General features: G+C 42.7%; 1 protein-coding gene across 2 annotated transcripts in view; it reads right to left on the bottom strand.

Annotated features, from left to right (window-relative positions):
- CACNA1G (calcium voltage-gated channel subunit alpha1 G) overlaps positions 1-24,179 on the bottom strand; it is a 1,194,479-nt gene that overhangs the window by 117,174 nt on the left and 1,053,126 nt on the right. For both annotated transcript variants that reach the window (XM_069200048.1, XM_069200049.1), the window contains exons 28-30: positions 22,569-22,678; positions 9,013-9,146; positions 7,702-7,772 (exon numbers count right to left, since the gene is read on the bottom strand). In XM_069200048.1, the coding sequence (XP_069056149.1) occupies positions 7,702-7,772; positions 9,013-9,146; positions 22,569-22,678 (315 nt within the window). The remainder of the gene's footprint in view (positions 1-7,701; positions 7,773-9,012; positions 9,147-22,568; positions 22,679-24,179) is intronic.

Consider the following 24,179-nt stretch of genomic DNA (forward strand, 5'->3'; position numbering starts at 1 on the left):
TTGTATTTTTTTCTAAAGCTACAAAGAATGTTGCAGTGGTGTTCAAAGTCCTAGAGTAGCACATGTTTCTGATCAACTCCTCAAAGTCACAGGTGCTGATCCAGGTCATTCCAGCACAATCAATCCATTTCATTGAAGCTTTGTTCGATTCTGAGTTGGGAAGAGTGTTTTTGGCAAACTACAGGATGATAAAGCTGATATCCCATCTGAAGGATCTCTTAACTAAGGTGAGAGCAACTGCAAGGGAATGGCTGACTATGCAGGGGGATATGTCTTTCACAGTGTTTTTGGATCCTTGGGCTTGCCTTCACATGTATCATTAGAACAGCATCTTCAAGAGCATTGGAACCCATCGCATAGTATCTCAGAAATACTATCATGTGATCTCAATATCCTTTCAGACTGCAAATTCTCTTCAGTGGCGTCTGTAGAAAATTAGGTTACTGGTTGAGGGCGTGAAAATCCTACTCAAGCAGCAACCACAATTCTTGTCAGGGTGAAACACAAACAAACCCTAAATTAAACTGTGCTTACCCTTCTGGTAGCTCGGCACAAAAGCAGTCAGACGTAACATAGAGGCACTACATGAAGTATTTATACAGCACTTCAAACAGGAATAAAGTGAAAACACAGCATAAGAACAATACCAAACCAATTTAGAAAAAATGACAAAATGATAAGAATTCAATCAGTAGAACCGGAGATATGCAATTTTAAAGATTTAAAGTATGGCGCCTAAAAGCACAAAGCAGCATTCATGGTGATCTGGACTTGCGAGACCAGGTGACATTTACAAATTCCAACCAACCACAATGGAGCATGGGCAGAATACAGGGACCAGGCTAGTCCTGCTGAAAAGTTGCCCTCTAAAGTCCAGCGGGATGATTTCCATTTGTGATGGTGAAGCCATGAAGTGCAGGGAGAGCGCTGAAGATGATCATCTGTTAGAAATGGGGGTCTCTAGCTGGCAGTCAGTTTACATCCTGTCCAAGTAGGGACCCTCACTCTAGACAGGGTAATGGAGATACACAGCTCAGATAACCCCTGCTCACCCCCTTGGTAGCTTGACACAAGCAGTCAGGCTTATCTCAGAGGCAATGTGTAAAGTATTTGCACAAACACATACAGTAATACAGTGAAAACACCACAAAAGAGCTCCACACCAGAAAAATAGCCAAAGATGTATTTAAATCAAACAAGACAAAAATGACAAACATTTAGCATACATCAGAAAAGATATGAATTTTCAAGGTAAAAAGAGCCTTAATCTATAGAAATCAATTGATGCATTGTTTTAGCACAATGTACCTGGTATGCATCAAAAATAAAGCCACACGGGCAAGCCTGCGTTGGAAATGCAAGCGATGCGCTGATTCCTTACTTGCAAGTGAGGCCATGCATCGATTCTTTCTCTGTCGGGTGAATGATTTGTCGGTTTCCGGACAAGCAGCCTGGGGTCTCTGCGGTGATGTTGAAGATTTTGATGCCCAGGTATGATGCGCGAAAAACCCAGACGCACGGCAGCAAAGAATCCACGCTATACTGGTGATGTGTCGATCGCACTGGAGCTGCGTTGATTTTTCAGCTGCAGGGCAGGCGCTGCAACAATCTTTTTGCTGCTCAGCTCTGGTGCGTGGATTTTCACTCTGGTTCTGCCAGCTTCTCCTTACGAGGGCCCAGGAACACACTAGGAGGTTGAAGACTGTATTGTGAGAGGGCATGCACAGCCCTTTCAAGTGCAGGTGACAACTCCTCCCTCTCACTCTAGCCCAGGAAGACTCATTAGGAAATGCAGGATACACCTCAGCTCCCTTTGTGTCACTGTCTAGGGGGAATTTACAAACAGCCCAACTGTCAGGCTAACCCAGACGTGTATTCAGTAGCTAGGCAGAAGCACAGATTGGTTAAGCAAGAAAATGCACACTTTCTAAAAAGTGGCATTTTCATACAGACAATCTAATAAACAACTTTACCAAACAACGTATTTTTAAATTGTGAGTTAAGCGACCCCAAACTCTACATCTATATTTGTTCCCAATGTGAAACTGCACTTAAAAGATATTTAAAGGCAATCCCCATGTTAACCTATGGGAGGGATAGGCCTTGCAATAGTGAAACCCGAATTAGGCAGTATTTCACTATGAGGACATGTAAAACACATCAGTACATGTCCTATCTTTTAAATACACTAACTAGTAAATCAAATATGCCAGTCAGGGATAACCAATCATAATTACAATTTACACAGGGAGAACTTGACTTTAGCTCTGGTCAGTAGTGGTAAAGTGCCAAGAATAACAAGAACCAGCAAAAATGAAATCCAGCACACAGTCAAAAATACAGGAAGCAAAAGACAGGGGAAACCACGACAAGGATGCCAGGTCTAACACCATCACTGCAGCAATAAGAGTAGGCCAGGCATAGCAGACATTTGTCTCTGTAGCGCGAAGATCCTGGTGAGCGTCACAGTCTGTTGTTGCTGGAGATTCGCATTGGCAGTCATTTTGGGCTGTCAATGCTGTAGCACGAAGTGCAGATTTCAAATTGCTGGTCGTCGCTCGCTATTACTGTGGTGCAAAGAGACTGGTTTGCTGGAGCTTCATGTTGGTGCTCGCAAGACCTTGGCAAGAACGGGCTCGTTGTGGTCCTGAAAAACACATACCTTCAAGATTTCTCCTTTTCTTGAAGAGGGAGCTCAACTGATGCCACACTAAGGGTCCAAAACCTGAGTGGCAACTCTTGGGATCAAAAACATACTCCGGCAGAGGTCAGCAGGGCTCATGCAAGTTCAGATGCAGTTCCAGGCAGCAGGTCAGCTGAGCAGATGCAGTGAGGCCTCTATATTTTGTTATGTTCCTGTAGCTCACAACAATAGGTCATTCAGCTGACCCTGGAGTCACTTAAGCCTGGAATGAAGGGTACAGATCATGTCTTCCTTCTCAGCAAGCAGGGCAGCAGAGCATCACAGCAGTCCTTCTTCTGTAGTATCCACAGGTCCAGAGGTGTACCGAAAGTTGGGTCTCAGGTTCAGTATTTATTCTTGGTGCTAGCTTTATAGTAGAAAAAGGTTCTGGAGGTTTGCACCCCTAGAGATGTTTTGGAATTTCCTGCCTCCCTGCCCTGGCCTGAGTTTGTTGCAGGGCACAAAAGACTAGTGTTAGACCGTTAGTTTGTTTGCTAGGGCAGAACCTTTTTGATGGGCTAGTGTAGTAGGTGACAGCTACCCCCGCTCATCAAGTCAGAGATGGTCCATCCTGTCAATACCTATTCCCTATTTGTCTCACTGACTGGAAGCAATACACAAAGACCAGCTGTCAGCTACACCTATTCATGAGACTCAGGATGCAGGCACCGAAAGGTTGGGACAAGAAAATGCCAAATTTGTAAAAGTGGCATTTTCAGAATTGTGCCTTAAAATACAAATTTACCATTCAAATACAACTTTACCATTAAAGAGGATTTTAAACTTCAATTCTTTAGCCAACTGAAGTTATCACTTACTAAATGTAATGAGGTAACCCAATGTTATCCTATGGGAGCGGTAGGCCTTGATGTAGTGAAAAATGAATTTGAGAGTTTTTCACTATCAGGACATGTAAAAGTTAAAAGTACATGTCCAACTTTTTTAAATACACTTCACTTGTCCCAATTTCAGGGCCTCCCCTGGGGGTGACAAATGTATTAAAATGGAAGGTTTAGGCCTGGTGAAAGGTTTACTTTGCTAGGTCAAAATTGCACTTTTGACTGCATACAGAGGGAGAAATACAGGCCTGAAACATGTGTAAAAGGCTACTTAAGTGGGTGTCACAAAAAGTGCTGCAGGACCAGTAGCAGCATTTAATTTACGGGGCCCAGGTCAATGTAGTAACACTGTACTAGGAACTTACAAATAGTGCCAATTGGGTGTAACCCAGTGTTACCATGTTTTAGGGAGTCAGCGCACACTTTAGTACTGCTTAACAGTGGTAAAGTGCACAGAGTTCTAAGGCAAACAAGAAGGAGATCATCAAATAAATTGGAGGGGTAAGGTAAAGAGTTTAGGGAAAGACCACCCAAAGGCTGACAGGTCCAACAGTAACTTAGTGAAGAAAATGTTTCCAAAGGTTGTTCATTTCAGACTCGACTTCCTAAGATAGTAATAACAGATGCAAATGGGACGGGTTGGAGGGCAACCTAGGAGTCACTAGAGGCTCATGGGAAATGTGATCATCATGAAAGCTGCAAGTCCTCAAACTGGAAAGAGTTAAAGGCAGTACTGTTAGCCCTAAATCATTTTGTCTATTTGCTAAGGGGTCTCGCAGTCAGAATCAAGACCGACAGCATGGTAGCAAAGTCTCTGATAAACCATCATGGGGTCACAGGTTCCCTGAAGTTGTTTCTGGTGGCTTGGAAGATAGGAATTTGGCCAGTATCCAGTCTAATTCACCTGAGTACTGTCTCTATACTTGGGAAAAGAAAATCTCAGACAGATCATCTGAGACACACATTTGCAACATCGAACTCCTGGTGTCTCCACTCGAAAGTGTTAGAAACATTAACTCAAAAAGTCTGAGTCCCTTGGCTAAATCTTTTTGCTCAGAAGGAGAACTCTCTTCTCCCTCAAGTTTGCTCTCTGGAACAGTCCAACCAAACCTGGGCCCTAGATGCCCTATTAATCCCATGGTCTCTGGACTACTGTATTCTTTCTCTGCCATTTCTCTGCTTCCCAGGGTTATAAAGAAGATATAGGAAGATCATGTATGGATGTTGTTCTTAGCCCCATATTGGCCTTGCAGGAATTGGTTCCTCTTTGTCCACGGTCAAGCAGTCTCTTCTCATTGGTTAATTCCAACATATCCATTACCCTTGAGCTGTCTGATCTTAGACCAGGCAAACGTACAGAAGCTACAACTAGGAGCCAGATTTATCATAGTGTTGCTTTGCCCTTGTGCCCTGCAAAGGGGCACAAGAGTGACACAACACTAAAGTCAAATTTATCAAGCCAGGCAAGGCCAGCTTGTGTGGCCCTGCATGGCTTGATAAATCTGGAGTAAATCAAGGCACTGCAAATCGCTGCCTTGCGTTAAACTGCTCCATAGAGGCATTTCATGGATGGAAAGTGGGTGTTCCCACACATCAACCCATGGATTTTGGTGCATTTCCAGATTTACCATTAGTGGTGTACCTGTAAATGTGTCAAAATGCAACGTCTCACCAGGGGAGGTGTAACTAGAAGAAATAATTTTCCACATGCTGTTCCTTCCTGCACAAAACCCATTCTGCCTGCAATGCAGGCACTCTTGAACCATGACACAAGGGAACCTCCATTACCAATAGGCAGCCAAAAGTGTGCCAGCGCAAGGGAAGGACAGGAATGCGCCATATAATAAATACTACACATTCCTGCCCTTTCCCTTTCATGCTGCACAGGAAGGTGGCTTACTGCATTACACTGCATGAAAGTATGATAAATATGGGCCCTGGTGTCTGGAGCTTTCAAGGTTAAATCTCAGATCTTAGGGATGCTCTGCTGAGGTAGCATTGGATATTCAGGAATCCCGATGTCCAGCAACCTTAAAGACTTACAGTCATCATTGGGTTTCATTTGCAAAATGGTGTGATAAAAAAAGGAGTGTGTCCCATCTGGTGTGACGCTCATAGGGTGCTGATTTCTTGAAAGATGTTTTCGGGGGTTGGCAGTATCTACCCTTAGGACACAGTGGGCTGCAATCTGAGCTTGGAGAGGAAATTGTTCAGGCCTGATTACTCTGGTAGGCAGATGGTTAGAACGTTTCTCTTTGAAGAGGCCTGCGCTAAATTCCCCGATACCAGTGGCGGCCCGTCCTTTAGAGCGGAGGGGCCACACCTCCCCACCTTTTTCCCCTCATGAAGAGTGTCTGTCAGGCTGAACAAAGGTCAGCCTGACAGACACTCTCCATGTTCAGCTCAGGCAGCCAGGAGCAGACATGCACGATTTGCGCACACTCCTGGCTGCCTGAGCTGAACTTTGCTGGGCGGAGGAGGTCACAGCTCCTATAGGCATGACCTCCTTGGCTCAGCAAAGGTGCCTCAAGGCCCTCCCCTGGGTGACGAGGAAAGCGTCACCAATTGACACTCTCCCTGGGCGCTTCAGGCTTAAGCCCAGAAGTGCCCAGTGCGAGTGTCAATCAGTGACACTTCGTCACAGAGTGGGGTAGTGTCAGCAGTCTCACTGACCCCATCCCACTCTGTGACAAGGCTGGGATTGCTGCTTTCCCTCACTGGCTGACCTAAGGTCAGCCAATGAGGGAAGGCAGCAGTCCCAACCCTCCTGGGACCTGAAGGCAAGTGTGTGTGTGTGTGTGTGTGTATGTGTGTGATGTTTTAAATTGAATGTTTGGTGCGTGCATGCATGTTTGAATGGTATGAGTGTTGTTAATGGATGTGCGTGCGTGCATGTGTGCGTGTCTGTGTGTGAAGGAATGAGTGTGTGTGTGTGTGTGTGTGTGTGTGTGTGTATGTGTGTATCCCGCCCGCCCCTCTCCATCCTAAAGTTGACAGCCGCCACTGCCCGATACCTACATGTGATTTGCCCTTATTTTCAATCCCCTTTTTTTAAACCTCTAGAAATGATGGATCTTACGTCGTTTTCCCATAGTTCTGTTCTTCGTGGCAGTTTGTTCACGTTAGATAGGTGCCTTACTACGATCTGAACTTTTGTGTGTTTTCTTTCAGAAGGAGTGATTTTAACTCCAGCCTATCTTTTCTGCCTAAGATCCCATCTGCGTTCCATGTTTCCCAGTATTTATTCCTGCCAGCTTTCCATGTCAATCCTAATTCTCAGCATGAGTTAAAGTTACACTTACTAGATGTGCATCGAGCCTTCTCCATTAATGTCAGGAGTATATCACCACTTACGACGTTTGTGACCTTTGAATGTCTCGGACAAGGTTTGAAGCCTTCTAGTAGGTGGTTGAAATCAACTATTGTCAAGGCGTATGAGTCAGAAGACAAATCTCTGGCAGACACTGTTCAGACTACGTCAGGGGCTTTCTTTAAAAGTGCACTGATGAAGGATAATCATGGAGCTGCCACGTGTTCTTCTCCACACACATTTATGACTCCGTCAGTTCATACATAAGGATTTCACAATATTTTTCCTCAATAAGTTCACAAGGTGTGACAGATTACACTGTGTGGTTTGATACTGGTGTCTTGTATTAAATGTCTGTTCGAAGGCTGCTTGTGTATTTACTCCATTAGTAAGGACTTGGGTGAGGACGGTGAGAGGAGGAGGTAATGAACCAACTAGTTACCAGTAATCTTCACTACTTCAGCTTCAGGTCTTCCTTGTGCAGTCCTGGTGAGGGAGAGTTCAAACACACCAGTTTTTCTTTCTGAGCTTGTTGATGTACAGGACGTGCCTCAGGCCCAACCCGCTATTGTACACATCAACAGGAAGTGGTGGGCATTTTGGTAGCTTTCTTTTCACTTTGGAAGCAGTCGGAGAAGGGAGAATAACACCACAGTGAAGACTCTGGCGAGAACGCCCTGGAATTAGAGTAATGAAGATTACTGGTAAGTAACCAGTTCAATATCACTTCCACGCCTCGCATCTGTAACGCGGAAGGTTTAGTGGCCTGTTGTAGACATGTCAGACAGTCCTGAGCATTGTGGGGAGGCCTGCAATTCACAAAAGCACAAATAAGATGCAACGTTCCCCAGTGACTGTAGATGTGTTACCTGAGGTAGTGCCTGAAGAACGGTGTCCAGCAGTGCTCGCATTCCTACAGCCATCTTTAATAACTTTAGAACTGCAAACAAAAGTTATATTGTTTGTATCCAAAACGACATAATAATTGCGAAATACACTTTGGAAAACAAGGGCAATGATTATAAACTATAAAAAGTAGATTTAATTAAATCTGAATCTTTTTCTTTTGTGCAGACATGAAAATAAATTTGAATCATTTATTAGCCAATCAGCAGGCTCCCTTTGTGAGCTAAAGAGACCATTCCGTGGCGACCAGCTCTCTGCCCCTCAGGATGCTCCTCTCCATACCCTTCACCTCTCCCCAGCAAAGATAAATTAACTTGACTGTCGGCGAAGTTGGCACTTGAGCAGCACTGCTGTTTTGCAAAATGCTATTATTTATTCGCAAATAAGACGAGATCTCAGACAAACAAAAAATGTATTGATTCTTGCACCCTGCCTACTCCCTATCCCCCAGTGGTGGCTGCCGCAAATCTCAAGGGGGAAGGGGAGAAAGGGGAGCGGGGGGAATAATAAAATAATATATTTTTTAAAAACATACCTGTCCTGCCGCCGGCCGCCTCGCTCCTCTTCGTTCCTGCTCCTGATGGTGTCACAGCAGTTCCCGGGACACCAGCACAGGCTCCCCACGCAATCCTGGTGCTGCTCTCTTGCAATACCTAGCATGAGAGCAGCATCAGGATTGCCACCATACTGGGTGCCAAGCTCGCAGGGCAAGGGGGATGGGGTTGCATGTGCACTCTGATGGGAGGGGAGGGCAGACAAGGTGGCTGTGATGTGTGCGACTGGAGGAGCCTGCAGAAGTCTTGGCGCGCCCAGCAATTGGTAGGGGATAATGACAATGGCAGGATAACGCTGGAGGTTAATGTACTTGTTAGATGGGAGTCTGCTCTATTCACAGTTCATCAGACAGTAGCGGAGAAAGTAAATGCACTTGATGCGAAGCACTACATGTAACATGTCGACCACAGACTTGAAGTTAATGTAGGTAGGTCACAGGGTTACCGCTTTTGGCACAGAGAACCTGTTACTTGCAGTTCGTAAAATACAGTTCGTAAAAGACAGAACCGTGAGCTATGAACTGCATGCAAACTGCAAGGCAAAGGTTCAGAATTTTAAGGATTTTTTCTTAATCTTTCAATATTCTAAGGTTGTTAAAACAGTTTCTTTTGGGTAGTAACACAATCATGCGAGTATAAACAACCCAAAGCACTGTGTTAATGCAGCCGTACCTATAAATTGCCATGACTTGTATTCATTCGTATGAAACAATGACTTACCACGAGCAATGCGCAGGACTCTCATTATTCGGATGATGGTGGGGTTAATAGGTAAAGATGCATTGACTTCAATCTCCTCCAGTGTGATTCCCATGATAGAGAGCAGCACAATGGCCAGATCTAGCTGGTTCCACCTGAAAACATCAAACAAGAGCTTTTCAACTTACTAAAGCACTAGAGAAGTATTTTACTTTTGTTCTACAAAAGTAAATCTGGATGATGTTAAACCTTGCTACAGTGTTTCAAACCTATAAAGAGTATATATTGCATTTGATCACAAAGAAATTGTTAGTTTTTTTCCAGTATGGTCTCTGTCCGATCTAAGTAAATAATGCTGTAAGACATATATTCGCAAAATCTAACATCAACAGTCAGACGGCAGTACGGAAATCTCTGAAGCATCAGTGTCCATATTGGAATGTGTTAAAATTTGGTAAGTGGGACACTAATCACAAATACGAAAAATCAAATTGGAAAGCACGTCTCACTTTCATCATCGTGGCTCTTAGAACCATTACCACACACTGAAAATGTACAAATGCATTATGTTTGACCATTTAGTCTATACCTTTAGTCTGTTGAGTGTTTTTTTTACAAAATCAGTAATATCTTTCGAGGATGACATGTCTTATTAGTTATCAATGTAACAAAACTATGTATCTATTGTGGTATTGTATCCACTTTAAGTGAACAAAGTCACTTTTTAGCAATTCCCAGCTTTTTTAGACAACAACATTTTACATTCTTGGACTTATAGTTACGCTCAATCATTATAGTATTGGATAGAAATTCCAGCATGGAGAGTGCTATTGGATAAAAAAACTAGGACTGGAGAAAGCACAGTCAATTCAGAATCACAATGTTGTGTGGCAAGTGGCAAAGCAAATTAATGCTACTGTTACCAATAATGAACTATCCAGACATGGTGCACAAATTGTCTTCAGACCCTTTGTTTGGGGAGCAGGGGGTTGAAAGTGTCCTAAAGGAGATATTGGGGTTTGGAGACACTCACTACATTTTTGATCTGTATGACAGACTTAGATCCATTTGTGGTAGAGAAATGCCGAGTCCGCAGTGCTTTTCCTTCACGACATACATACACACCACAGTCTGGACACATCTTACAAAAACATCTGTTCACAGCAGCCGGTATTGATACACTGAAAGGAGTACCAAGTTCTATACGTGCTGCAGTGAACACATATGTTTGCCGTTGTGTCAAGGACTATGAGAGAAAGATCTAAGTTCTAAAGGATTCAGTTGTAATAAATAGTCGCTGAACAGCAGGAGACCACCATTTTGTCTATGAGCTATGCAAAGTATGGTCACGGTTGTATTACAAATTGCCACAGTGTGCCAGGGATGTGGTCTATAATGACAGAAATGCTCAAGTATGCAATGGGCTGCTGGAAATAAGCACCATCATGTGAAGGCCACCTAGAGTATGCAAAAAAGTACGTCATTTATACTCAACACTGTTATGCCTGGAAAGACACCATCATGCTGATGACACACACAGTATTCCATGAATATCCACCATTATGCCTGTAATGGACCATATAAGGCTAAGGATGGTTCACTAGCCACAAAAGTCGTCCTTGAATGTTCCCAAGACATAGAGCTGTCCCTCTGTTAATTGGTGCTTTAGAGCCCCAGAAATTCAATTTTCCTGTAACACCTACTGAACATCATCTCCATGGCTACATCTTGCTTGCTGTCTTGGCGCACCCCACAAGGTATCTTTCACTATGTTTCACCAGCTGGTCTTCTAAAGTTTAGCACTTAACAATCAAATCTTCTTGCCCCTGGCATGCTGGGACTCATAGTTCTCCTTCTAGCTGCCACCATGCAGCTGAACCTATTATAAGTTGTATCACACCATAAAAGTGCAGTGTGCCCCCTCCACAGACAAGTTCATGGGTCTCTCTCTCATCTGCCTGCATGCAAAGTGTGAGAGAACAGGGCTGATTGCACAGGCCCCCAAACATTTTGCCACCTTTTTCCATTTTTTTGCTGGTGTTTTCCTGACTCTGATGGTGTCCTGGGTACTGCTAACCAGTCCCAGGGTCTGTGCTCTGTGTAAAATCAGTATGCAAATTAGGCTAATTATAATTGCCTAAGTCAACCTACCTATAAGACCCTAGTATATGGCAGGGCATGTGGGTTTAGGGACTCCAGCATAGGTGGTGCCCCCATAGGTGCACTGCTGAGGTGCCCAGGGTCATTTTAAAGGCAGGCCTGCCTTACTGGCTGATTTTAAATTAAAGTTACATGCAAATTCGACTTTGGAATTAAAAGTAGTTCCAAAGTCTTAAACTACCTTATTCTTACATGTAAATCACCCCCAAGGTGTGCCCTATGTGCCCCTACGGCTGGGTGCCATGTAACTATAAGCAGGGACCTTATAAAAATAGTTTTAAAAGCTCTGGTGAGGTAAAACAGCCAAATTTGTTTTTCCCTCATTGTAGTGAATGTCCTCCATAGACTAGAATGGGGAGACTTTATTTTAATTTAAAAAATCCCCTTAAGTAACAGATACCAGAAGTTTGGTATCAAATTAATTGTTGTAATAAATCCCACAACTTCCAGTTGTGGGATTTAATATAACTTGTTCAGATAAAGAGTTTTTAACTTTACCTGAAAAGTTGCCAACTTCAGCCCTGTAGTGTTTTTGCTGCTGTGCTCTGATTGGCCAGCCCCTGGCAGCCTGGCCAGGCTGCCTTGATGAGGCGTGAAGCGGCCTGGCTCCACACAAAGAGATGTGCCTGGGGGAGGAGATCTCCCCTCAGCAGATGGTGAAGCAGGAAGGGGAGGGCTGCCAAACTGGTCTTCAAAGGCAGAGAAGGACACTTGGAGCAACCCAGCAACACCCTCACATCCTGCAAACCCAATTAGGTGCCCCCTTGATTAGATTAGGAGAGGGCAGGAGAGGGGTGTGTTTAGGATTTTTAGCCACACCAGTGGGTGGGCTCAGCCAGATGTAACCTCCAAAAATCACTTTCAGCCATGATGGATTTTTGAAGAATGTTGCTCCCCGGGATTGATTTTTGCCACACTTCCCAGGAAGTGGTCATCACAGGGGGAAGGACCCTGCCCCTGATTGGAGAACCAGGACCCCCCTGTTTTTCACCCAGGAGCAGGGATAAAACTGGCAGACCTGCACCCACACCTCAGATCCCTATCAGATTCCAACAAGAAAGAACTATATGAGAAGAAGGACTGCCCTGCTGGACCCCTGACCTGCACCTGGACACTGCACTCTGGAGGATTGCACCAGCTGCACGCTTCGGCTTCACCACTACAAGGACTTTATCTGTCTTCTACTGCTTCAAGAAGGGATTCCCTGTTTGCTATAGGTACAAAGGAGCTGCCCAGATTCCCCTGCATCAAGTCCTGGAAGCAGAGCCCAGCTGACCAGTGTCCAGTGGCCATTTGAGGATTCTGACCAGGTGCATTCTGGGAATTATAGTCCCAACTCCCAAGGAGCAACTCAGAGATTATGGAACCTTGGATCAAGTTGTGGACACTTCAATGACACAAAAAGGACCTCTGGAAGAAAATCCAGAAGTTTGGAGACGTTTGGAGCAACTTCATAAGTTGAAGAGGTGCATTGTGGGAGTTGTTGTCCCAGACCCCAAGAGGCACACCAGAGCCTCTGAACCCTTGGCTGGTGCTGTGGACCACTTTCCTGAATCAAACACTTCTGAAAGTAAGTGTGACAGTGTTACCTCGGTTGGCCTGAACTCTGGACTTTGTTCCTTTCCAGCGTGACCTTTTTTAACCCTTTGAGCGCTAGTTGCTTCTGTGCGCTAGAAAGCATGAATTGTTTTTAAATTCATATCTCCGGTTCCCCTTATTCGATTTTATTCGTTTTGGTGTCATTTGAAAGATAAAAATATAATCTATTATTACAAATTGATTCTTGATTTTTAAACTGTTTCCTGTTATTTATTTAATTACTGTTTTGTGATATTTGAATGCTTTACACTCTGTCTCCTAAATTATGCCTTGTCGCTCGTTGCCAAGCTACCAAGGGTTGAGCTGGGTTTAATTTACTGAGACCTAACCGGACCTAAGTGGAGGTTAGTGGCCTATTGCTAAGTGTAGGTACTTACCTGCCCTTACCAATAACCCATTTTCCAACACAAAGATAATCAATTCATACCATTGTTTTCTTTTATTACACAAAAGGTATGTGCGTTAATATTGATGGACCCTTTGTGATGCACTTAATCAGCCGCTTACTTCATCTTAATCACACAGATCATTTCAATAGCACAAGTAAACCTAAAACTAAAATAATGAATAATGTTATATGTAAAGATGTTGGAACACCATTCGCCTTTCCAACGAAGTCGGAATGGCACATGTTACCAACCTGCAATTGTTTGTTAATATTTAAAGTTCCCTTGTATCCCATGGAAACACTTGTATTTGAATAAATCAGAAGATTTATAAGGACTTTGCTGTGAGGACATTGGGGAAGCACTGCAGACGACTATACCTCTAGTCACATACGTTTGACACAGGAATACAATATACAGGCCCGGCCATCTAAACTTGCACAGGCAGATAGATACTTGCCTGTGGTGTTAAATATAGGTGGAGTCAAAATCCTTTTATCCAAAGGAAAACATTTGTTTCCAGTTTGATTGCAATATTTCTAGGGTACCTGTTTCTCAGGGAACATGCAAAAATTATTAGAAAGCTGCTTTTTAAGATGCACATATTCCTCCCAATAGCATCTAAGACTTCAAATAGCAGCCTACATTGAGTAAAAATAAAACTGCTTATTTTTCCCAAAATGGTCAATGTTTTGTGTGCCATCCCTCATTTTAGTACTAAAACAATTACAGTAAAAAAAATAAAAGCAGTGAGTTTTATGTAATCAGTGACAGTAATTTTGTAAATGTGCTAACCAGCTAACTTGCGGTTTGTTTCATATTTGTTCACTTTCAGTTATTTTTACGCTCAATTATTCCTTTAAACTTGTAAGAGATACGTGTGATTCACCGGAGGTGTGAATGTCACTGTGTTTGTTTGTAATATGTGTTTATGTGAGTGTGTATGCAAGCAGGAAAGGGGGCTTGATGGCCATCCTTGGGCAATTTTGTCTAGGGCAGGACACACTTTCCAGGTGGCCCTTGAAAAGTGATATGTTATATCTCGAGGTCATGGTACCGACATCCTGTGGAACTTCCTATCATTCACCACACCCCAATTGTGTCCATGGTTACATTTTGTTTTACAGGATAACTTGAGATGGAGGTTTTTGAAAGGCTGTTATATATTCGGATGCCAATATACACTGAATTTTCCTTAGTAATGGGTAATATGAAACAGTTAGAATGTCTTTGTCATGTAAGTTTATATTTTAATTATTTAATTGGCAAAATCATTCATCTGTGCAACATAGTTTAGTGAATATGAAATATATGGGCAAGTACACAAAGGCATTTATAAAGATGCATAGAAGTACCAATTCACACACTCTAATATAACATTCACAAAGGTACTGGTATAGAGCTAGGACTGTGCTGATCCTTTCTGTTCTGTGTGAAGTTCTGTGCCAAAAGTGCATGAAACGCTGCACACATAGCCCCAGGCTTACTAATATTTGACACAGCACAGTGCAGCAACCAAAGTTGCTACATGGCTTGCGGCAAAGGAAGAGAGAAAAAATGTTCCATATTTACTAAGATATGGTGCATTTTTCCTCTCCCCCAGTGCTGGCCCATTTTTGGCTGCCATAAGCCAATGCAAGGGTGTGTTCATTCTCTACAGCATAGGTTTTGTAGTGGAAGGGGATCTTTTGAGAAGACAAACTATCCTTTAAGATGTGTTTCACTTTGTATGTGGGCTCTTTAATGTAACACACATGCAAAGTCGGAAAAATAAGGGCAACTGAAAATATTTCTCTTCATTTCACCTACCTCAAGGAGGAGTATGGTTTTGGTGGAAATACCTGTCTACGAATGTTAGTTGATAGGGATGTGCATCAAAACCCATGGATAGTTGCACAGGATGGCCCATGTAATGCACCCTTAATGCAAAGTAGTACGAAACAGTGCAAAGCACAGCTTTGCTTTACTTTGAGTAAATTTCCAACGCAAATTCCGGTTTGTGATAGATATTATGTCCCACCCTAACACTTTCCGATGCAAACCCGGTGCAGAGCATCAGTAAATCTGGGCTAAAGGTCTACGTTTTAATTGTAAATGTTTGCGGGGCACTGGGTAGTGACTTGAAAATGGGGAATAACTGCTACAAACTGGGAAGAAGAATGGAAAACTTAATGATGGGCATATGAAAACACAGCACATATAAAAACACAACTACAAAAAGGTAAGTCAGATGTACTTCACGAAAGTTACACCCACATCTGCTCCAGTAGTACTACAATCCAAAGAGGCTCTTATTTACTCCAGCCTAGACTTGGAGTAAGTCTCACGTCACAACTGGCCTTTTACAGGCACTGCAAGAGAATTACATAGAGAGCAACGGAGGCAGGAGATAACAGTATTAGCAGAATGCACAACACAGAAAAAAGAGAAACCTAAATGTTAATATTACCTAAGAGATTGCATATACAGCACAATATACAAATGCACAATTTTTTAAAATAAATAAAGACCTTTATAAATTATTATAATATAAAAATGAACACATAAATGTGCATACATAGAACATCACAATATGTAAATTGTTAATGAATAATAAAACAAATACATAACTTCTCTCACCTCCAACACTACTCACCACAGTCACAGATACATCATGAAATGTTCCATGTCCCTGACACACACACAGACACAATATACGCAATGACACAACACAAGTGTAGCTGGTGTATGGCTCGCAGGATAAGTGGAAGAGAATATAGCTTGATGTGTGGGCTCCCAATGGGTATATATATACATATATATGTCGGGTGTGTACTATTTTCCCTCAAGTGATACCTGTTTCCCCTGTTCTTTTCAGTTCAATTCAATTTATACTTCTACTTAGTGTAGACAAAGACCTCTGCCTTCACTTAGTGACGCAACATTAGACCGATTTACACTTAAAATACACCAGTAATGTTTCTTATGGTAAATGTATGGTCATATTTTAAGTTGTAAGTGGGTGGGGCATGGACTCCTACTGCTATGCTTTAATCTTTACCCGGAGTTGCTGAATTGCATTTAGGTGCAGATTTACACCTAAGCATAAGCGTAAATCTAAGTTTCCACCTAAAGATTTGCCTTTGTAAATAGGCAAAAAAAAAAATGTTCATGGCTATTAATTGTTTCTATTTGATCCATATGTTTTATGCTATTACAGAACTGTTTCAATGTAATTATTTCACAAAACTCAAATACAATTCCGTTTATCCTCCACACTTGATATCAGGTGTATCTGACTGTCTCTTTCTCTTGTGGCGTCTCTGTTACTGGGAGCATTCAGTAGTCACCAGTAACCACGGTAAGGAAGCAACTCATTTGTCTATGTGGAAATGTTCAAATCATCAACTTTAGAGATGATTATTGACACACTGTGTCAACTTAAGGCACATAATGGTTTCAGATGACAATGAACAGGTCCAGTAGGGTCAGGACTGTTACAAGGGGAGACCAGGGGCGGCTCCTCTGCAATGGGGGAGGAGCATCGCCCTCCTGGCTAAGAGCCAGCAGATGAAAAATAAAATGATAGTTAACTATCATTTTATTTTTCATCTGCTGGCTCAGCCAGCAGGGAGGGGCTGGGCTAGGCCATGGGAGAGGAGGGGAGTGAAGTGCACGTTTTATGCCGGCCAAACACCCATGCACACTTAGGTTTCTCCAACACGGCTGTGTTGAACAGCCGGACTGGAGAAACAGCACAGACCCCAGTGCACTGTCTGAGCGGCAGTCCAAGCTGCTCAGACCATTCCTGATGCTGCCTTCATGCTAGGTTTAACATGAGAGCAGCTCCAGGTTTGCTGGGGAGCCTGTGCTGGTGTGAATGCTGGGACAGCATGAGGAGCAGAGGAGCAAGGTGGAAGGAGGCGGGATGGTAAGTGTTTTTTTAAATTTGTTTTCCCCCTTCCTCATCGTCCCGTTCAGTCCCCCTGACATTTGCGGCGGCCGCTGCTGGGGGAGAGTAACTGACATTCTCTGCCCTGGACCCTCCGTTCTGAGTACTCTTGTGTTCCTGTAATATATCAGTAATAAATAGACATTGACAAAACCAATAGGTCTTGCCTTTCTGACCTTTTGGCATTGCCAAAGTTCAACAGCATTGGCAAAAGTTGTTGCTGATGGTGAAATGCATTGGGATAGCAAAAGAAAATCTAACTTTGAGGAGTGCTACAGCAGCAAATTGCAGCTACTTGGACCCCTATAAATGAAATAAAAAAATAAAGGACGGTCATGGGTAGAGCAAACTAAGGAGCTGGGGGAGAGCAACAGAACACAAAAGACCAAGATGGTGTGGAGTAATGGCCTATAGGAAGGGACAGGCGAGCAACAGAATAGCTGGATAGAGAGAAGTACGATTAAAAAACAAACAAAAAAGCTGAGTGGGACAGGAAGGAGCGGGGAATGAAACACTGACCGCTTGGGGCAGGGTTCAGAGAGGGTATACAGACCACAGAGGAACAGAACACAACACTAGCACTCCGATGCAGTACCGAAAACAAAAGGAAAATGTAGTGAAAGGATGAAAGTCATCCAATCAAAAGCATGTTACAGAAGCTATGCTCCATTGGGAGGGTCAAGTAAAAGCAGGTAAGCTTCCAAATAAAAAGCATGCAAATAAAAATGACAAGTAGCCAACCAAGAATTAGCAACTAGTGGTACAAAGCTCAACGTAAGCATAACTATTGTATGAAATAGGTCTTTTGAAAAATGAGTTAAAGGAGACCTAAACCTTCACCTTGGCTCCTCCGTGCCTCCCCACTGAAGACTGTACCGCTAAGTGTGGCAAGGAAGTTGCAGACTCCTTTGCCCTGGAAATAAAACCTCCCAGATGCACACCTCCTATGCCGCAAATGCACAGCCCCACATCAAGAGAGGGAGGCCACCCAACCCCCAGACGTCTGCTGATGTGCCTGCAGTGTGGCAGTGTACCAAGGCTGAAAATACGCCATTAACAGGTGCACTTACAACATACCACACAAGGAAACCAACAATATCTTGCCACACATGCTACCAGCTCAGCTGGTCTCTGTTATGCGGTCTCCTCTGCTAGGTAAGCTCCGTCGCTCAGCACTTTCCTGCGACTGGCTTCAGTCTGTTATCATGTTCTTCCTTTCCCTTTTGTCATATGGAGCTGATAGGTGGCCCCCGACACCCACATATGTCGCAGGATCTAGCAGGCTCTTCAGGCTCCCTGTGCAAAATGGACCAGAGGGTGCATTAAAGCTTCAAGTGGAAGAGGTGAGCCTGAATTTTCTGATTTTAAGCTGTGCAATACATTGAGTAAAACTGATGTGGTGCAGGAAAATAAAGCACAGAGGAAGGACTTAAAGTGCTCAGTAAGATGTGCACCCCCTGCCTGGAATAGATAAATGTTAAGGTCAGCTTCTCTATCTAAGGAGAAGCCAGGGAAAAAGCCGGACCAAGAAGGTGCTGGGGTTTTGAGTAGTCTCCCCCCTGCTCGACAGGCGTGTAATATTGTAAAACAGAAAAGAGGACTCAGAAGTGGGAGTAAGGGCGCCTCCTCTACTTCCCCTGCCAACCTGATTCTTATAGAATGATTACCCCCTCTCTTAATTCCTTTTTTAAGGTAATAGAGAGTAAAGGTAAAAAAAGACTGATCCATGGGACCACTGCGTGCTCTTAAAAAACGTTTTCGCATGCATTCACAAAGGGAAAGGGGTCCTTTGGGGACCCCTGGTGTTAACTGCATTCATGGTCACAAAGCAATCATACATAGCACTGTGAATCACAAATAGGAAGGGACACCTTTGGCACACCCCTTCCTAATTACAACTCCCAAACCTATTTTGCGATTCGGTAAACAGATTACCAAAACGCAAAATAGCATTTGCACACACCAAAATGCTTTTTTTCTGTGTGCGAATCGGGCCGTTTGCACACAGAAAAAGACTTTGTACATCTGGCCCTTGGCCTTACAGATATTGCTTGTTGCCAACTAGGTTCTTTCAAAGAATTTACTTTTTATAGGAAGAAGTATGCCTCCCATTCTCACATTGATTTTTTGCTGGACAATGCCTTTCTGGATCTAGTGCAGGCGGTAAATCACCATCCTCCCTCAATTTCAGACCACGGGGCAGTTATGTAGCAATTGCTTTCTCTATTCAGAGGTAGAGGCCTAGATGGACTCCAGATAGAACTTTGTTATTAGATTAAGGTATCCTTCGAAAACTGTCTTCACTGACCCAGCACTATTTGAAAGAAAATCTTGGATCAGCCAGTTTGGCCGTTGTCCATGATGCTTATAAGGCATACATGGCAGAATGTTAATAAAAGAAGCAGCAGTAATTCACTGAACGGCACAGGAGAAGGAAGAAGAACTACTACCGACTTTGGTCGCAAAACTAGATCATTACAGGAAATGGATCAGGTAAGACATGAGGTAGGGCAGTTGCTGAATAAGTATAAGGCACTTCTGTAAATGAAATCCCTGGATAAATGGAAAGCTAGTAAATTGCTGAATTTCGATTATGGGGTGAACTGTGGGAAACACCTGGCGTGGAAAGTGAGATCTGATAATACCAAGAACTACATTTACGAGATGGGCAGGTGGGAACAGCAGTAAAGGTCTTCAGAGCAGCAAAGGTCAAGGGAGAGGTTGCTAGGTTGCTAGTAGTCTACATTGTGTGTACCTTGAGGATTTAGCTCCTGAGCTTGAAATTATAAAGAAGTGATTTGCTGGAAAAGAGCTCCCCAATAGTCATATTCACAGCTCATAGAGTTGTCACATGAGATTACCAAGGAGGAGGTTCTGGTTCAACTTAATCTTTTGAAGAATGGCAAAGCTGCTGGGGCAGATGCATTACTGGCAGATTTTTATAAATCGCGTGCTCATAATCATAATCATAACCCCAATTATGTGTACTATGTTCAACCAGATTCTTTTCCACAGTCTATTGCCACCGTAATCTTGGGCAGAGGCAACCGTGGTCATGGTTGCAAAACAGAGCAAATCAAGTCCAGATTCATACCGCCCCATATCCTTGCATTATTGCATAATAATGATTTTAAAATCTTTGCTAAAATGTTGGCAGGTCAAATGGTGCATCATTTATCCCATTTAATACATCAGGACCAAATGGGTTTTATTCCAGGTAGGCAACTAAGTGAGCTTACTCAGTTGGTAATTGGAGTCATTGATATGGCCACAACATATGAGCAGCCACTAACGATTGTTACTCTGGAAGTGGCCAAAGCATTTGACCATGTCAATTGGGACTACTTGTGGAAAGTCCTCAGATGTTTCAGTTTTCCAGAATCCATGATGTTAGCATTACAAAAGCTTTACTGATTACCTGTAACAAGGGTGTTAGTTGATCAGGAGCTATCTCAGCCAATTGCTGTCGACAGGGGCACTCACCAGAACTGGCCCTGTCACCAGTGCTGTTCACACTTTACATTTAGTCTTTCGCCCAGGCAATTTGGTTAGATCCTACTAGTCCACCCTTTACGACACAGTATCTGTCAGTAAAGCTGTCACTATATGCTGATGATATCCTTGTCTACACCGGGAGCCTGCAAACTACCATCCCGAGTCTGAGTGGCAGAACCTCCCACTAAACTTATATGGATTAAGTTAATTTGATAAAGATGATGGTTCTACCTAAACTGGCCTTTTGTTTTAATTGTATTCCATAATTATTATTAAGTATAAGATACCCAGATTGTCTTGGAAAAAGATTATGTGTAAGGTAAAACATGGTAGTCTGGCATTGCCAGATTTCCAGATCTATGCCTATGCCTTCCAGTTTAAAACGTTTTGCATGCTGTCTACTTCCCCAAACTACTCTACGATAAGACACCTTTTCTCAGCTATGCCAGAGGAGTATGAGCAGGATTATTTCCTATTGAAATTTGTTATCCAAAAGTTTTTCAAAAGACTCGGGTTGAAAACTCTCACATCTGCTCTTCGAGTTTTTTTAGGGATGCCATATTATTCTAGGATCTCTCTTATTTGGGACTTTCCTGGCACTCCTGAGTGTATGAAGGACAGGCTTTTTTATCCCCCTCTGAAAGGCTGGATTCCGAAGCTTAGGAGACCTCAATTATTGTCCTGGCAGGAATTACAATATAGAACAAATGGTAGGCTTTCAGGATTCAGGAATATACAAATGGCTTCTTGGTGGTCTGCTCAATTATGGGAAGGCCTGGAAAGTGAGGTAACAGAGCATAAGATACTCACTAATTTAGCATTTCTGAAATAAGTCTTGTTTTGGTATTGGGAGATTATAGAGGTTCAGAGAGCTAATGCTGGCCAGCAGTGGTCAGTTTGGAGGGGCTCTCTTCCATGCCCATTGTGCCTGACTTTTGGTTACAATCTCTTACATCTATGTATGAAATTGTAAAACTAGCTTTATTCAAACACACCCATTTTTTACATTACATAGGCTGTATTTGTCACCAAAAAAATTATCTAAAATTACTAAGCAACCATGAGTATGTCCAAAGTGTGTTTTAGAGGGGGCAGATGATATACATCTTTTCTGCTCCTGCCCAAATCTTGTGTTATTTTGGAAGTATGTTGCTGATGTTTTAAGTCAGCCTTTAAGTATCAGGTCCAGCTGTCTGATTCCTTAATAATTTATTTTTGGTATTGATTCTACGCTTAGAGGGAAAGTCAGCAGATCTGAGGAACAGCTAATATTTCACTTGATATTACTAGCGCCTAGAGAGATCTGTAAAAACTGGGTATCCCCAGAGAGCCCAAGTGGATTGAAATAGTGAATCATGTCTGTCAGCTGAATCTGGCCGTTGATCCAAGAAGAGCTCAAACTCCTTGGGAGAAGTTTGTTACGTATTATCCTTCTGATTACATGCACTGAGGGTGACAACATTCGTTCAGTATTGCATATGTCGGCCTGGTGGGGCAGATCCAGTTAGCAGTAATAGTATATCCTGTAGCTATATGTCTAATGGTGAGGATAACAAAATACATAAGAAAGTAGACATTAACTGTTCCTTCATCATGCTAACGTGAAAATACTGTGTTCCTCTAACCTCATTGAACATGTTTTCCTATTAAGAGGTGCCCCTTGCATTTCTCTTCAGGCCCCACAAAAGCTTCCGACACGCCTAATTAAGATGATAATTATTAAGGGTCTAAACTAGTAAGATGATTGCCTGGGTGCCAGTATACACCACTGAACTATTGATACACTGGACTGAAATAAAAACATGCCTAAAAAACCTCCTGTTAGCTATGGGTGTCCGAGCGTAGAGGAGACACATTTTGACAGCTTTTCAAAGTTATACTAACTTGGTTCTTTTCATGGTCTGTAACCAAAGAACTGCAATAGCATCTTTCAGACATTGAAGGAGACACGACTCTTAAAATGAAGTCAACTAGAGTAAAATTGGTGAAAGTAAGTGGAATCATACCTGTCTTTAAAGAATCTGCGGAACCCAAAAGCAACTAGTTTGAGAACTGACTCCATCACAAAAATAATTGTGAAAATGTAATTGCAAATTTTCAGGGCTTCATCCAGTACCTAAAGGAAAGAAAGGAAATAAAATGGTGACTTTTTAACTGAACGGAGACTCTTATCTGCTCTATCTTTTCATCACACCACTACCATAGAAGACAGCCATTTTCCCCCTTAAAATATGAATCACTTGGTAGCGGAAAGAAGTAAAAATGTGAATAGTACACATAATTCAGTACTTGCACTGTTCCACCTTTGGACTCTTTTGTCGGTCAAACAAGAAGAAGTATACGTACAATTTACAGCTCCTTTATTTATTGGGACCACTATCTCGTCCCCTTTAAGAAATAGCCAACATAAATTCAGTGTTATTGGACAGCAGCATATCGAATAAGAAAAAACAAAAGGTTTGGGAACAAAGGGAAAAAGCTACTGTAGGAACCATTTTTTATTTAGTTATGTTTTATTTTTATTTAGAAGATCTTACCTATTTCAATTCTCAAGACAACAATTTTAGGGATAAAACGTTGGAATTTCTTAAAACTGTAATAGACGTTAACAACCCCATTAGGCAAAAAACGAGATAGAGGGAAATGTCTGCTGTCAAAGTGAGTATCCTTGTGCCAGATGTATGACCATTTCATTTTGAGAGTCTCTAATTGCGATTCATTGCAAATCGCAATTAGGGACTTACAAAATGAAATGTACAAATGTGTCTCAGGCACATTTAGCGATTCCTAATGGGGCAGTAAACAACCTCGCTCACTGATATTCATAAGGTAGGTCGCTATTTGCGACTCCATGGGGAATGGCCGCACTCACAGGGATGGTGGCCTGCTGGCCTCAGCAGACCACCATGTATGTGACTGCTTTGCAGTAAAGCACTTTTTTTTAATGCATCCTGTTTTCCTTAAAGAAAAACGGGATGCATTTCAAAAAGAAAAATGAAAAGTTTTCTTTTCATTTCTTCAGAGTAGGCAGTGGTCCGTGGGACCACTGCTTGCTCTGAAAAAATATTTTTGTATGCATTCACAAAGCAGAAGGGGTCCCATTGGGACTCCTTCCCATTTGCGAATGGGTTAACACCAATTTGAAATTGGTGTTAACTGCGATTGTTTTGCGACCACATTTACAGTCGCAAAACAATCTTACATCCCCCTGCAACTCGCAATTAGGAAGGAACGCCTTTGGCACACCCCTTCCTAATAGCGACTTGCAGACCTATTGTGAGAGTCGGTAACAAGTTACCGACTAGCAGAATAGCATTGTTACATGGGGAAAAGCCTTTTCCTGGTCGTAAATGGCCCGATAGGCCCAATGGGCCCTTTGTGACTGGAAAAGGGGTTTCATACATCTAGCCCCTTTTTTCTATGATAGCGTTTTAGTGTATTTTCTGTGGACTGTTCATTTGCCCATATCAGACCGGTGGGTTTCTATGTTTTTTCACTATTTTAGTATTTGTATTTGTTTGTCTGGTGCTCAGAGGTGAGACATTGGGGCCCTTCATGAGTGACTTAACAACACCAGCATTGCAAGAGAAATGCTCATCTATTCATAGATAAAAGAC

This window comes from Pleurodeles waltl, chromosome 7 (assembly GCF_031143425.1).
Source record: "Pleurodeles waltl isolate 20211129_DDA chromosome 7, aPleWal1.hap1.20221129, whole genome shotgun sequence".
NCBI classification, from domain to species: domain Eukaryota; kingdom Metazoa; phylum Chordata; class Amphibia; order Caudata; family Salamandridae; genus Pleurodeles; species Pleurodeles waltl.